General features: G+C 49.0%; 1 protein-coding gene across 3 annotated transcripts in view; it reads right to left on the bottom strand.

The window, feature by feature from the left end:
• Positions 1-880: 880 nt before the first annotated feature.
• ATXN10 (ataxin 10) overlaps positions 881-15,746 on the bottom strand; it is a 156,521-nt gene continuing 141,655 nt past the window's right edge. For all 3 annotated transcript variants that reach the window (XM_081309786.1, XM_081309785.1, XM_081309787.1), the window contains 2 exons: positions 1,643-1,830; positions 881-1,185 (listed from right to left, as the gene is read on the bottom strand). In XM_081309786.1, coding sequence (XP_081165912.1) covers positions 1,183-1,185; positions 1,643-1,830 — 191 coding nt within the window. In that variant the 3' untranslated portion in view covers positions 881-1,182. The remainder of the gene's footprint in view (positions 1,186-1,642; positions 1,831-15,746) is intronic.

The raw sequence follows: 15,746 nt of genomic DNA, 5'->3' as shown, positions 1-15,746 counted from the left end.
GTCCCTTTACAGCTGCAGAGTATGTTTGGTAGCACATGGGAAAACCGTCACTGCACCATCAACAGCTCCAGCTGCTGCTGCAAAGCACTTTAAGTTCAGCACAAAGAAACCTGGAATAACTTTATTTTGGAGCAATCAATATTTTCTATAAAACTTTGGGTTGGGTCTTTGTTGTTCTTACTTGGGGAGTTTCAACATGCATCGTGCAAAATCTCTGGATTTTCAGCTTGGTAACATGGCTGTTCAAGAGTATGTGCTTGGCGCCACAGCAAGCCCTGCAGGAGTGCATGAGGCAACAAAATGAGTGAGGCGGGTGGTCGAGGAGCTTGCCTTACTTACTCCAGTTCTACTTCCGATATACGAGTATACAGACATAGGCAGATGGACAGATGTCATAAAACTCTTGCTCCTCTAAAATAATGTGCAATCTACACAAAGCTGCAGCTAAAACCAAGTGGCATTGCAAGTCTGAAGACAGAGATGGCCCTTCCGTGTCCTGGTACTGTGCGCTGGGCCGAGTGTGCACTGGCCCTTTCTCCAGTACGAGGGCACAAAGGGTGAGCCCAACCCAGGACGCTCTGGCACAAGAGGAGTTAAGCACCCTCACGTCCTCTCCCTACATTCCAAAGGACAGGGCTCGGTGACAGCACAGTAGCTGAAACCAAAAGGGAGGGCTCTTGAATTAATTAACTGGAAATGAGTCTTGTCAATGTTTGGAGAGGCAGAAGGGGTGAAAAGAGACTGCTAGAATTAATCACAGTGAGAACCTACTTTGACTGCCTGCCAGAGTTCAGGAAGCCCAAAGGAGAGGAGGGAGGAGAGGAGCAAAGCTGCCTGCCATCTGAGGGAGGGGGCGCAGAATCCAAGCAAACGGCCAGGCTTTGCCAAGGAAGGGCGGTGCCCTCAGAGCTTTATTATCTGCTGCCACAGTATGCACAAGGTGACACTAACACACATTCTACGCGGGGACAAGGGAGGCCAGACAGCTACGCGTAATGCAAAGAAAAGGGGGAAGTTGAGGACTCTGATGGTGGCTGACGCCACTGAACTCTGCTACCGACAAGACCAGAGTTCCCAGGTTCACACTTACACATCTTCAAACACTTGCAGTTTCACATATCATGGAAAGGAACATCCACAAGTCAGACTCTGAAAATTCAGATGTTTGGATGGAGAGTTCTTTCACTAAGGAAAAAGAAACACAATCAAAGATATAACAAGTCTATTTACAAGAACTAACAAAGGAAAGACAGGCAGCGTCTGGACAATGATCATAATCCACAGGGATAAACCCGCAGCATCGCGTTCAGATGGCACAAGGGGCTTCCTGTTCTTTAACGGCAGTGAATGTTAGCCGTCTTTTAAAGAAAACGCCTAATTTCTGCCAGAAACTTTCTTTAGAGATGTATAAATTTCAATCTACTTTTTATACTTCTCCTCCAAAGCAAGTTTGAAATTTTAACTTTTAAGAAAACAGCAACTTAAAGGCTGAACCAAAGTGGTCTGCAGCTCTACTTGGGGCTCTCTGGCAACCGGGTCAGAGACCTCCCTCCTCACCAAGGACCTTGTGGTGCCAAGGTCCCGGGGCATAAGAACAGCTGTCTGTAACTGCATGGAGGGCAGCTCACATGCGGCCACTTACCGGCGGGGGATTGTCACAAGTGGACTTCAGAATCAGCTTCTCCCCCCTCTTCTCAACTTCAAAGCCCATCTTCTTCAGCAGGGATGTGTCCGCCAGCCCCTGCTCCTCCATCTTTGCAATCAAATCTTGGTTCTGGCTGTTGTCCTCAGTGAGGTTGCGGACAGCGTATACCACCCACTGCGTCAGAACTGGAGCCGAGTGAAGGAATATGGTACCAGGATTTGCTGTTGTGTAAGTGCGCATGAAAGCTGGTGGGGAGTGGACAGCACAAGCACCCTGCCACCACAGGCACCTACAACCCTCCTGGAACACGTGGCCAGGACACACCACTGGGATATATAGCCGGGCATGTGACCAGGACATGCAGCCAGAACACACAGTTAGGAGGTGCAACCAGAACACGTGACCAGGACACAAATCCCAAGTGGAAAAGGAGAAGACGACAGAACAGGTACACGTGCACATGTGCCCAGCAAGTGTGACGTCCAGGTGGCACCTGGAGGTGCCCACTCAGGAGGAATGAATGAGTGCATGAGGAAGCAAGGGCTCAGAGCAGAGGACTGAGGTTCATGAACCCTAGAAGACACGGGCCTCAGGCAGGTGCATATACGCACGTACACACATACTCGCACACACACACTCACACACACACACTCACACCTTTGTTGGTAGTTACGCTGAGTCACTAGGTAAAGAAGACTCCTACAGACCTGGCCACAGAGACACCTGGTCAGAGTCAGACAGGAAAACCATCTTGCTTAAAGTAAGCCCTGTTATCAGTAGGAACTGATTTGGAGGAGTGACTGTGGAATTTCCTTCCTTTGGTGTTTTGGAGACTAGACGCCCTCAAGGACTTGCTGGATTTAGTTTAAACACTCCTGCTCTCGAAAGCTAATGCTCGGTGTCCTACACCCTGAACTGAGCACAGCTCGGAAGATGCAGATGAAAGTTTCTCTTTGTTGCCAACAAACAGAAATTCAATGAACCTTTACGTAATGACCTTGTATGATGAAAGCACCCACTTGACTTGCCAAGGAATCTGGTTCGGTGGCCAGGAGCTGCGCAGCCCTCAAGACGGCACACGACTACCACACGTCTTTCTATAACAGACCCTATGGAGACAGCTCTAGGGACCTGTTTTCAGTGGTAGAACCAGAGACACATAAGAGACTGTCAAGGAGCTTGCCCAGTGGGCCTGAACCCTGGTCCAAAGGGAATGACAAAGAACCTGGGGTGGAATCCTAGTTTTTCCAAGGAAAGAGGCCTCCCTGCTGGTGATCAGAAGAGGCTCAGGAAAGCAAGGCCTTCCTGTGGGGGGGGTTACTAGGTGGGTCCACTGAGGTCCCTCCAAAGAACGGGCATGTCTGTGTTGGGCAAGGAACCTGGCAGCAAGGGAGTGGAGCCTCCCCAGCCCAGAGACAAGGCTTCCATGGTCACAAAACCAGCAGCTCCTTCTGTAGCATTTAAGGGGGAAAAAAAAAATCCAACTCTTTTCTCTCTGGTTCAATAATTTCATAGAAAATAGAAAAGCTGAACTCCTCTACTGCAGTCAGACGACTGAGATGTTGGGAGCAGAGGCAGCTGCAGGCTGAGGAGAATCTCTGGGTTTTAAAAGGTCACTTCACCTAGTCCCTTGAGCCAACCCAAGATGATCTGCAACCCTGCCGAGCCCCACCTGACCTGTTGGATCACAGTCCTTTCCCTGGCTGCCTCTCCTGGCTCCTCCACACAGGCTGAGCTCACGTTTGAGGGCCTGTGGTCTGGACACAGAGCTGGTGCAAAGCAGAGGCCCAGCCAGTGACTGTAAAGTGCATGACCCGAAGGCCATTGAAGGTTCGTCACTGAAACCACTGTGGGTATAAATGACTGACCTTCTCCAGATGGGACAGGATAGGGCTGCTGGTGCCCTCCGGATGCTGATCCCATACTTAGTCACCACTTTAGTAGGAAATGTTCTCCACTGGCCATTTGTCTATTCTCCTTCATAATAAAGCCCAGGTCCTTTACAAGGTTGCTTCCCCCCACCCCCGAGATAGAATCTATATAAACATTTAAATACACATGGTTTAAATTGAATCTTCTCTTTTCTGCAATCACCAAATCTCAATTTTGTGCTATTATAGAAAATAAAAATAATGTTCCCAGGTGTCAGATACTTGCAACATGTGAATAAGCTTCTGAGCAAATTATCTGCTTTATCAACCTCTGCACTCAGGACAACACTGTCACTATGCACATTGATTTCCTCACTTTCTGTCGAAAAAGGGGTGTATTTAGGTAAGAAAATTTGTAAGACCAAAAGGTTTGGGTTCATGCACGTAACTAACCGGAAATGACACAAACAAAACATTTTCTTCTTTCTGAAACTTACTGGTTCTTCACAAAGTATAACGGAAAACAGGCAAAAGGAGCTTCCCTCAATGCTCTGAGCTGCTGAAACTGAGGGCTGGCTGGCTAAGTGGCAGAAGAGCGACATCAGCAGGGCCACGGCCAGTGACAGATGCAGAGGCTGTGGAGGAGGGTGCCACCACCCAGAGCTGTATGTCACAAACCACCTCCACTGCAGGGCAGACCAGCCACGTCCCCAGACGGGGCTCACCTGCTCCCCTCCCTGCAAGCTGGGGTGAGTGCCCCTCCTCCTGCAAGCGTCCCTCAGAGTCCCAGCACTCTGCTGTACACCTTGGGTTAGAAGCTCTTGCCATGGATTCCAGAGCATTCTTTTAGCAGTTAATGCCACGCTGTGCTGCACTAATGTGCCCTGTGCCTGCGAGCTCCAGCAGGAGCCACACCTAATTCCCTTGCACAGCACAACACCCTGTCCAGGTCTAGTTCCTGGCTCACAGTGACAAGCTCAATTCGCATCTGTGGAAATCATGTAAGCTATGACTACTTGTCGGGATTTCTCCTCTGCCCTCATGCCTGTGAACCGCTTGAGACAAGACTGCTGTCTTATCCGCCTGCCTGTCCTCTGCCCCAGCATGACGCCAGGAAGCCTGCACAGCAGTGCCAAAGGCCAGCTGTCCCCCTCCATTCCCACCGAAGGGCTCTGGCGGCACATAGCACTACACTGGCTGTGCTCTGCCCTCTGGTTCTGAGTGGTTCCCGAGTCAGGGCTCTGGAGGACTGAGTCAGAAGAAGCTAATGCCACTGAGGCAAGGAATGAAAGGTCCAAGATGAGCAACCCCAGAATTCCCCTGCAGAGGACAAGAGGGAGCTCCTCTATCACATTCTGTGAAAACACTTGTTAGTATGGTATTTATCCTCAATTCATCCTTAAAATGCTGGGTAGTTCGTTTCTGCAGAAGAGAAGGATGTGACGCCCACCGTCTATGTAAGGGAAAAGGGGCACAGAAGAATGTGGCGGAGAGCCGCAGCTCACAGCTGGGTCTTCAGTGTCCCACTCCAGGACAAGTTACCTGGCATGCAGGGCCTTGCGGAAGCAGCACCAAGACCAGGAGAAAGGCACCTCTCCCAGACCCTGCTGCCAGCACAAGGAGTGGAGGGGTGGGGTGGGGGCACAGACTACCCTGGAGCAGCCCCTCAGGACCCTGAGTCCACAGAGGAACAGCAGCAAGCCCAGCACTGGCCACTTCAGGCCGTGATGCCCTCTCTGGAGCCAATGCTGTCCACCTTCTGTCCTAAGGAGGACTTCACCTGATCAGAGTCCCGGGAACCACTTGCTGTCCTGGGCAGCAGGTAAAAACCATTGCTTCCCCAGTGAGCATGGCCAGCCAGGGGCCCTCCACCTGTAGAGCATGCAGCGCAAGGGTCCTGTGGCTTGTCCCAACTTCCAATGGGAACGTCTGGGCTCTACTATTCAGGACTTCAGACATAATGAAAAGCACAAAATCTATGTTTTATAGTTGTTCCTTTCAGAAAATTAAAAAGGTTTTTATTAGGTCTTGTTTCTTTTTAATGTATTAATTAATATTTTAATCTATGTATTTTAATCTATTCTTAAACTGATACATAAAAACAAAAATTATAGGAAACTATAGGAACCATGTGAGATCTAAAAAAAAAGAACTGTACTTGTAGATGGACAGAATGGCTTTATTTCATTTATTTTCACGTGTTGCTCATCATCAAACCCAGAGCCAGGCAAGCACTTTGCCTCTTGAGCTACATGTTACAGCCCCAGCCCCACGTGAGGTTTTGATACATGTACACTGTGTAATGTTTAAATAAGGACAAACACACGGATCTCCTCACACGCTTGTTGTTTCTTCGTGGTGACAGCATCCAGACGCCTCCCTCCCAGCTCTTTAAAACATGCCATGCACCACGGTGCCCCGTCATCACCCCACTGGCCACTGAACCCAGACTTCGTACTTTAGCTAACTACAACTTAGTCCCCATTCATCAAAATAAAAACAATAACATTTTGCAAAATTTGAGTTGAAAAGAGAGTAAACCCAGCCCTAGGAGGTGGGGAGCACAGCCCTGGGGTGCGAGTCTGTGGTGCGGTGTGCTCCTGTGTCCTCAAGGTGGGAGCCTGGGCAGCCAGCAGACCCAGACTGCACTAAGTGCTACAGGGAGATTAAAGAAAGTCCCAGTTAATGTTCACACGGCCCTCTTGTTCCCTCTCTAAAGAGACAGGGAGCAAGAAAGAGTGAGGGGAAAATTAAACACCTTCTAAAGTCTCTAATCCCACCAACACTTGAAGTGCGCTATTGTGTGCCTGGCTCTGGAGAGAGCTTCTGGCGTCTCCGCAGCTACTACAAGTAGACGGCTGGAGCCTGTCTGTTGCACAACTGCTTCCAGAGAGCTGCACCCAGCACCGCAGGGAAGGCTTGCAGGACTGCACCCTGAGGGTACCCGGTCCACAGGGAGCAAGATGGCACCAAGCACTGTGAAGCTGCTGACCAGCGAGTGAAAGGAGTAGCCAAGAACACCTGCACTGAGGCGGTGACCCTCCCAGATACCTGCCGCTGGTCCAGGAGTCAGTGCGAGCCAACACCTTGCACCTGTAAGGTGATGAGGCATTAGGAGGGCAGAAAAATGCAGGCTGAGAAAGGAGCCTCCGTAGAGAGGCTCATGACCAGCACAGCACCGACAGCAGATTCACATGCCAAACGCAACTTTTAAAGTAGTGAGAGTGAGTCAAAAGGCTAAACCTGCCTAATGAGAATCCTTCCTGTAACCACGGGCCACCTGTTTGGGAATCAGGGAAGTCAGCACTACTTGAAGTCCTGGAGAGACAGAGCACAGCGCAGGCCAGCACTGCCCAGAAGGCTGCTGAGAAAGGGCTACAAAGGCTGGCCGCTAACTAAAGCCACTTCTTTGTATTTCATTTAGTTTCATGTATTTTGTTGATTGGAAAACTCAAAATAATAATACTAATGAAAACTGTTTGAAATTCAAACTTTAGGGTCCACAAATAGAGTGTTGGGGCCATGGCCAGGAACACTTAACTGCGTAAGTGGAGCAGATGTGGAGACAGACCGTGGGAATCACTGGCCAAAGGCACCTGCCACACGGCCTGCGACTCTGGCCTAGAGCACAGAGGCCTTAAAACACTGGTTGAATGAATAAATAAATGCACTATTGAGGACTATGGTTGGAAAAAACCTACATTATTTAAATGAAAACAATTTAAATGTGTTAAAAATTTTTGACTTTTCAGGCTATAAATGTACTTTATGTAATCTGTATAATAAATATATATACTTTATACATATTAAATTTTACTTTTGATATATGTTTAAAAACCATTTTTAGACAACATGCCCTTGAAGGCAAGGGACCTTGTGGTGTGTAACTTCTCAGGACATGCTACGGGGCAGAGAGCAGGGTGGAGCCCTTGCTGAGCTGGTGTGTGAGAGTACCACATAAACCCTCCTCATTAGGCCTCTACGTACAGCTGGGCCACTTCCTGCCTGACGTAAAAGGTTTCTTAAGACAGGATGAATGGCAGCCCCCTGACATATGCAAACAGGTATCCGTGCAGACTATGGCAAAACTGAGGCAAATGTTTTGAGGATGCAGGAGTAGTTCAGTTTTAAACTGGTTCTGAAAGTACCTTACACAAGCAAAACCCAAATACGCCAATTTCCATCATCCAAAGGGGAAAATGGCAGGGGCTGCGGCAATGCAACTGCAAGGCTCCCCCGATAGAGCCCCCCGCCACACACACAGGCAAGCCCAGACCTACTCCAGGCACCTCCTGAGGCACTGCTGCTGATGCTGGGGGAAGAGGGACCTGTCAGAGCCAGGTGGGGCCAGACAGGATGGAGATTCGGGAAGGAGCCTCCCCCAGGTCAGGCCCCTGCAGCCCTCAGGGACGATGCTGTGCTTACTGGAGGACAGATGGCTGTACTTCCCCTCCTCTGTGACCAACTGGATTTAGCTCCACACTCTTCCCATTCAGAAAATTAAAGCGGGAGCTTCCCAACCTACACCCTCCAGGGCTCCGTGCGATGCTGGAATGGTATGTCTGAGGACCGCGGCAAACCACCCCTTCCGGCTCCCGCTTCCTGCCCTAGGGCTCCCTCTGTGGACCCAAGGGAACATCTGTGCTTCAAGGGTCTCTGTGCAGTGCTGCATGCATTCTCCCATGATTTGTAGGCTGTCTTGTCCCAACAGCTTGACAAACCGAGGCGGCACCCGCCAACTCACTCTATAATGACCTGCTCACAGCCAGAGCCGAAACTGGTAAAAAACAAAACAAACCAAACAAAAAAACCATGAATAGAGGAGGGTAGGGAAGCAGATAATTGCTAGATTTGTAAATCACAGGTCATGATATGAAGAACAGACTAGCACTTGCACTTAAATACCACAAAGACACACAGTTCCATTTTGCTGAGGAAAATGGTCACCTTGGAACGCTACTGCTCTGAAGGAGATGGAGCATCATGGGAAGCAGTATGAAGGCCCTGAGGAGCCCTGTGGAACCTTCCTGGACCACACAGCACCCACCGTCACAAGAGGAACTGCTCTGTGTGCACAAACCAGGGGGCAGGCCACACTCGCTGTGCTCAGTGGGCACAGCTAAGGATCCCCAAAGGGACTTTGAAAGGAGACTAGACGCTTTTCGTGCGCGCGCGCGTGTGTGTGTGTGTGTGTGTGTGTGTGTGTGTGGCCGTTTCTCCACCACTGAGCTGCAAGACCTGCCCTAGACATCCCCCCTTTTGCGGGCCTCTTCCCTGAAGTCCAAATGTCTTTCCACCTTAGGAAGCATCCCCTTCCCAGGTAGCCTCACCTGGGGCAGGGTGAAGGACCAGATCACCTCCATCCTCTGCCCACCCTGCCCTCTGCCAGTCCAAGTGCACAGGGCCCAGCATCCAGGACAAGAGCAAAGCCAGGGCCTGTGCAGCTGGCCATGAAGTCACAGGCAGACCACGTTCCCCTCTCTGGCCTGAGAGTCACCACTCGCCCTTCCCACTCCAAAGTTGCGGCGGCTGGGCGGGGGCCACGCTCACAGGTACCTTGCATCCGCAGGGTTTGGGCGTGAAGGATCCTATGGCTCTGAAACTAATTTTGTATATGACACAGGCTCTGGAACCATTTTATGAACCACTTCAAAGCCAGTGTGGGTGAAGCAGTCACGGCCTGGCACCAGCATCACACTACAGGTTTCAGGGTCAGAAAAGCCAACACCACTTCTAACTCAACCCACACCAAAGGGTTCTGAGGCCACAGATAGTCCCATCTGTATTCGGGGCAGCACTCTAATGTCACTTCTGAGACTCTACAAGGGCCACTGCACGCAGCAGTTTAACAAAGTGCCCGGCTTGTGTGCAGCACACAGCAGTGCTTTGACATGTGGCCCTGAGCATGGGCTCTGGAGTCCACCGGGGTGCCCCACTCTCCTGCACACTCCCTGCCTGCTGCAGCCCCCTCGCATGCACAATAGGAGCGCTCTGATAACGTGCCCTAGGTCCTGGCTGGGTCTGCAGATAAGGGGTGGCTCCTTCAGCTCCTCTACTAGACACAGGCTGTGAGATGCTGTTTAATAAACTCTTGTGGCCTTCACGTGTGCTTGGGAGACAGTCTGGGAAACAGTCAGCTTCTTGAAAGAACAAGAGTTCAGATCCGTGACCCTGTCAGGGCAGGGTTGAGCTTAGCTGCTTGTCGATGGAGGAACTTGAGGAGCCAGGGGACAGGGCAGAAACCCTGGGAAGCTCGAGGCCCTGCCCTCCAGGTAAAGAGGGTGTTTGCAAGAGCCTGGCACTCTGAAAACAAGAAGCCACCAGACAACAAATTGGTTCAACCAATTGGAACCATTCAAAGCATAGGGCCCTCTGGGTGCACTCACAACTTCACAGGGTGCTCCCCACGTGCACAGAGACTGAAACAAACCATCAGCTTGTCACATGGAAATCCAACAGAAAACCCGAGTGACAGGCCCAATCGCAGCCCATGACAGTATGCTTGCAGCCATCCTACGCACCCACAGAAGGCACTCAGCTGGAGTACCCTCATCCTGCAGAGGAGAGCAGCTTCTCTATGGCCACCAACATGCAGTGGTGCAGTCGGGACTGGACATGGGCAGTCGGCTCCAGCATCACCTTCCTCGCCGCCCGGCCACACTGCCCCCAAGCCTCTTCACTGCTCACAGAGGACCAGATGAGCCCCCTGGAGGGACAGAGCAGTCCTTCCTCCTGTCATTAAGGTGGTGAACTTCTAAGACCTGCCTGGAAATCAAGGAAAGGAATGGCGGGATGCGGGAGGCCTCCCTTTCTCTCCAAACAACTCCCAGGAAATGAGCTGCAGACACCACTGATGACTACCTCTGCAAATACCTTTGCAACTAGCTAACAGAACCACAGCTCAAACTGAAATGAAAAATTGGAGTAGAAAAAGCAAGTAATCCCATCTAAATTATAGGAGATTAGTGTTGGTCTAGCACTAATGTCATTTCAGAATTAATAAAGTATAGCCAAGGGTCAAAAACAGTGCTGAGCTACAGAGGATTAAACGAAGAACACCAACAATGCGGAGCTTCTGGCAGATTTCAAAACGGACAAGACGCAGCAGGCATCGACGAGTCAGGAGCTCTTCCTGTACAGCCAGGTGCCTGGCACCTCCTGTGCTTGGGGATGTCACTAGTCCCTGTGCTGGTCTGCTCCAGGGTCACCTCAGCCAAGCTGCCTTGCCTCTATTCTGGCACCAATCAGTGGCCCTAGGAAGTCACTGTCCTGCGAGGGGTGGCCCCGGTTTGCACAGGCAGAGGTATGCAGAGGCATCCTGTCCCTCCCCCAGGAGCCATGCAGACAGACACAGCAGGGCAGCTTTCTTCCAGGCCCTCTGCTTCCACTTCTGTCAGGAAGGAACATCTCAAGAGAGGTGTGCAGCCTGGCTTCTCTCCCCACGGAGACTAGATCTCCCTCTCCAGGGGAAGAGCACTGCTGGGTCCATTTTAAAGCCAGGCAGCCTGCAGCAGGAATTTATAATGGGTAAATAATTCCAACTTTAACTGGAATCAAGCCAATACACTTTAGACTATTTCAAAGCCATGCTGGTTGTGGTGGTGACATTAAGTTCTTAAAGTCTTCCTTGATATATGTCTTTCTTTGAAAAATTCTAAAAATACAGAATAGATTGCTTTTGGCAAAAAATTCATCCAGTTCCAGAAACTTAACACTTTAACGTATTTTTCCTCTTCTCTGAACAATAATGCCTCTTGATCTTTATAAGTCACATCAAGGGATTCAGATACACACAGAAACCCAACTGGGGCTGGATACAGCTCAGGGTACAGCATTTGCCTTGCGTATGCCAGGCTCTGGCTGTGCACGCGCGCGCGCACACACACACACAGTTCGTCATACATTTGGATGTCTCTTGAGAATGTGGCTGCACACGCGCACACACACACACACACACACACACACACACACACACACAGTTCGTCATACATTTGGATGTCTCTTGAGAATGTGGCTGCACATGCGCACACACACACACACAGTTCGTCATACATTTGGATGTCTCTTGAGAATGTAGCTGCACCCACACACACAGTTCACACACACACACACACACACAGTTCGTCATACATTTGGATGTCTCTTGAGAATGTAGCTGCGCCCACACACACAGTACACACACACACACACACACACACAGTACACACACACACACACACAGTTCGTCATACATTTGGATGTCTCTTGAGAATGTAGCTGCGCCCACACACACAGTACACACACACACACACACACACACAGTACACACACACACACACACACACACAGTTCGTCATACATTTGGATGTCTCTTGAGAATGTAGCTGCGCCCACACACACAGTACACACACACACACACACACACACAGTACACACACACACACACACAGTTCGTCATACATTTGGATGTCTCTTGAGAATGTAGCTGCGCCCACACACACAGTACACACACACACACACACACACACAGTACACACACACACACACACAGTTCGTCATACATTTGGATGTCTCTTGAGAATGTAGCTGCGCCCACACACACAGTACACACACACACACACACACACACACAGTACACACACACACACACACACAGTTCGTCATACATTTGGATGTCTCTTGAGAATGTAGCTGCGCCCACACACACAGTACACACACACACACACACACACACACACACACACACACAGTTCGTCATACATCTGGATGTCTCTTGAGAATGTGACCATGGTCTGGTCACTCATTCAACAACCACGAAGGCTTTGTGCTCAAGGCTGGGAGCCCAACTGACATGGCCCTCCAGGTCCCGCCCTCGAGGAATTCATACTTCAGGGCAGAGGCAGCGGGTAAACAACACAGTCAGCCACAGTGACAGGCTGAAGAGAGCCTGCAGAACTGCACAGGGCACAGGCAGCAAGGCAGGGCTCCCTGAGAGCTGAGTCCAGAGGAGAAGCAGTCATGGTGCACCTGAGGAAGTGGTGCAGGCAGAGAAGCCGCCCAAGGGGAAGCCTGTGGCAGAGGCCAAGGTGTGAAGAGGCAGAGTGGGTCTGCCAGGTCTTCTGGGGACCATTAGGATGCTGACGCCAGCACAAACCCTCAAAGAGCTGCGGGTGTGTGTGTGTGTGTGTGTGTGCGCGCGCGCGCAAATGGGGCCTTGGTGACAGGAGGAAGGCTGGGCAGTGAGGCCTGGCTGGCTCCATCCGGACTGCCTTTCGCAAGTTGCTTCAAGTTGGGTGATCTGTGCAACCTCATGCAGGAAGCTTCTCCACTTGGAAGCATGGCCAGGTCGCACGTCAGAATGACATGAGGGGACGTGTCCCAGGCCTTGCACCGGACCGAGTACAAGCCCTGGGCAGGCTTCCTTCCAAGCAGCAGGCTCCTGTACTGGTCCGTGACTTCACACCTCCTTGCCTCAGTTCCTCATTCATAAAATGGGAGGCAGACAATAAGATGGTGGGATACAGTGACTGAGAGTTTGGGGAAGAGATCAAGTTCTTGGGCTGTGGGGACAGCAGAGCTGAGTGAGGTTCAAACTACACTACCATTCCTGCTGTCAACCACCCAGGGGCCTTGGCACCTACAAAACTGAGGTCAAAACACTATTTCATATGATGGTCAGCAAGATTAATGAACTCGATCACAATGCCTGGCACGACAATAAATGCCAGCAGCTATCGGTAAATACACAAAACTGGTGGGTTCTTTTTTTCCCCCCTAAAGACCTGCAGAAATCTGCTTGTGCACAGACCTGACAAGGTTCTGAGTGAGGTGCGGCTGCTACTTGCCTCTCTTTCAAAGTCATACTGTGGTAAAACACGAATCTTGCCATGGTAACCGTCCCCTGTGCACAGTCATTCACACACGCTGTGTACCCATCCCATTGCCTGTCTGTACAATGCTTTCCAGCTGGTAACATGGAAGCTCTCTGCCCACCAACCAGCAAGTTCCCTCTCCCGCTACCCCAACCCAGCCCAGTGCCAGACTCCACTCTGCCTCCACATCCAGCACTCCAAGAACCTCTGGTGACTGCTCATTTCACTGAGCACGTGCCCAGGGAGTCAAGGTCCATTCGCACGGTGGCCTATAGCAGGGTTCTCTCCCTCCTCGAGGTTGGGAACACTCTACTGGACAGATGGACCACATTTTGATCATGCCCTCATCCCCCGTGGACACTTATTTCACATTCTGGCTCTTCTGAACAATAGTTCTATGAACACAGACATACAAATTTCTCTTCCAGACAGGGTTTTCGATTCTTTGGAGCATGCACCTCAACGTGCAAGAGCTGCATCATGTGGTGATTCTGTGTTTGAACCTGAGGAACCATCACACCGTTTTCCACAATAGCTGTACATTCATTCCCATCAGCAGTGCAACCAAGAGCCATTTTTCCAACATCCTTATCAAAAGTTTTTAAAATAATTGCCATGCTAATGGCTATGAGGTGGTATCTAATGGTAGTTTTGATGTTTATTTCCCCAATGATTAGTGAAGCTGAGTATCCACCTCTTTGTGGGCTTCCTGGTCATCTGTGCATCATCTTCGAGGAAGTGTCTGTTCAAGTCCTTTGCCTATTTTGGAATCAGGTTGGTTGTTTTCTATTATTGCTATTAAGTTTTAGGAGTTTTCTATAAATTCTGGATATTAATGCCCTATCAGATACATGTTTTGCAAACACTTTCTCCTATTCTTTACCTATTTATTCGGATGACAATGTCTTTTGAGGCAGAAAGTTTTAAATTTCCATACAGGTCAGCTATCCTTTTGTCACCTGCGTCTCTGGTGTCAGAACCAAGAAGTCATCACCAAACTGAATGCTGTGAAGCTTTGGCCCTGTTCTCTTCTGAGCCGCACAATGTTAGGTTTTACATTTAGGTCTTTGATTGCTATAGTTTTGTGTTACGCTGTAAAATTGGGAAATGTGTATTCCAGATCTGTTCTTCTTATATGTTCTTTGGCTGATGGAATCCAAAGGATTCCAAATGAGTTTCAGGGTGGGCTTTTCTATTTCTGCAATAATTTCACTAGGATATTGACATGGATTGCAGTGGATCTGGAGACTGCTTTTGGAAGTACTGATACCTTTAACAATATTAAAATTTCCAACCTAAGAACATGGGATGCACCTCCAAACAAATTGTTTATGTCCAGTTTAAATTCATCACCCCCCTACCCCTCCCCAGTACTGGGAGTTTTCATTGTACAAATCTTTCACCTCCTTGGTTAAATTAATTCCTAAGTATTTCATTACTTTTTTAAAAATATTTTTTTTTTTAGTTGTAGATGGACACAGTATCTTCATTTATTTATTCTTTATGTGGTGCTAAGGATCGAACCCAGTGCCTCACATGTGCAAGGTACACTGAGCCCCAGCCCCTTCATTACTTTTGATGTTATTTCCTTTTTAGATTGCTCATTAGTACATAGAGACACACCTGATTTTTGTACTGACTTTGTATCATGCTACTTTTCTGAATTCACTTATTAGTTCTAACAGTATTTACATGTAGAAAATCCTACATATAAGACCATATGATCTGTGAATAGAAACAGTTATGCTTCTTCCTTTTGTTGTACTGTATTTCTAGTTTCTTCACAGGGAGTTGTGTTTCCTTTTTTTAAATCATGAAAGGGTATTACATTCTGTCAAATGCTTCTTTCTGCATCAATAGAAATGATCACGTAACATTTCCCCTTTACTCTGCTACTGCTGGTTTTTTGATGCTGAACATGCTTGGCCTCCAAGAGTGGCCCAGCTGGTTATGACGGACAGTCATGCTGGTGAATCCAGTTTGCCTGTGTTTTGTTGAGGATCTCTGTGTTGATATTCATAAGAGATACTGGTCTAAATAAAGTTTTCTTTTAATGTGGTATCTTTAGCTTTCCTATCAGGGTAAAGTTGACCTTACAAAACAAACTAAAAGTTTTCCCTCCTCTTCAAGTGTTGTAAAAAAGTTTGAGAACGACTGATATTAATCCTTTAAATGTTGGGTAGAATTCACCATCAGGTCCTGGGTTTTTCTTTACTGATACACTTTTAGTTACTGATTCAATCTCCTTACTGGTTTTAAGTCTATTCAGATTTTCCATTTCTCTGCAATTTTGTTTGGGCAGAATTTCACTCTCTAGGAATCTGCCCATTTCATCTAAGTTTTCCAATCTGTTGTGCTCATAACCATTTTTATTTCTGT

Source organism: Spermophilus citellus, assembly GCF_964194105.1.
Source record: "Spermophilus citellus genome assembly, chromosome: 10".
Classification (NCBI taxonomy): Eukaryota; Metazoa; Chordata; class Mammalia; order Rodentia; family Sciuridae; genus Spermophilus; species Spermophilus citellus.
The sequence above is the reverse complement of the archived record's forward strand: the minus strand, read 5'-3'. Positions and strand labels throughout refer to the sequence as shown.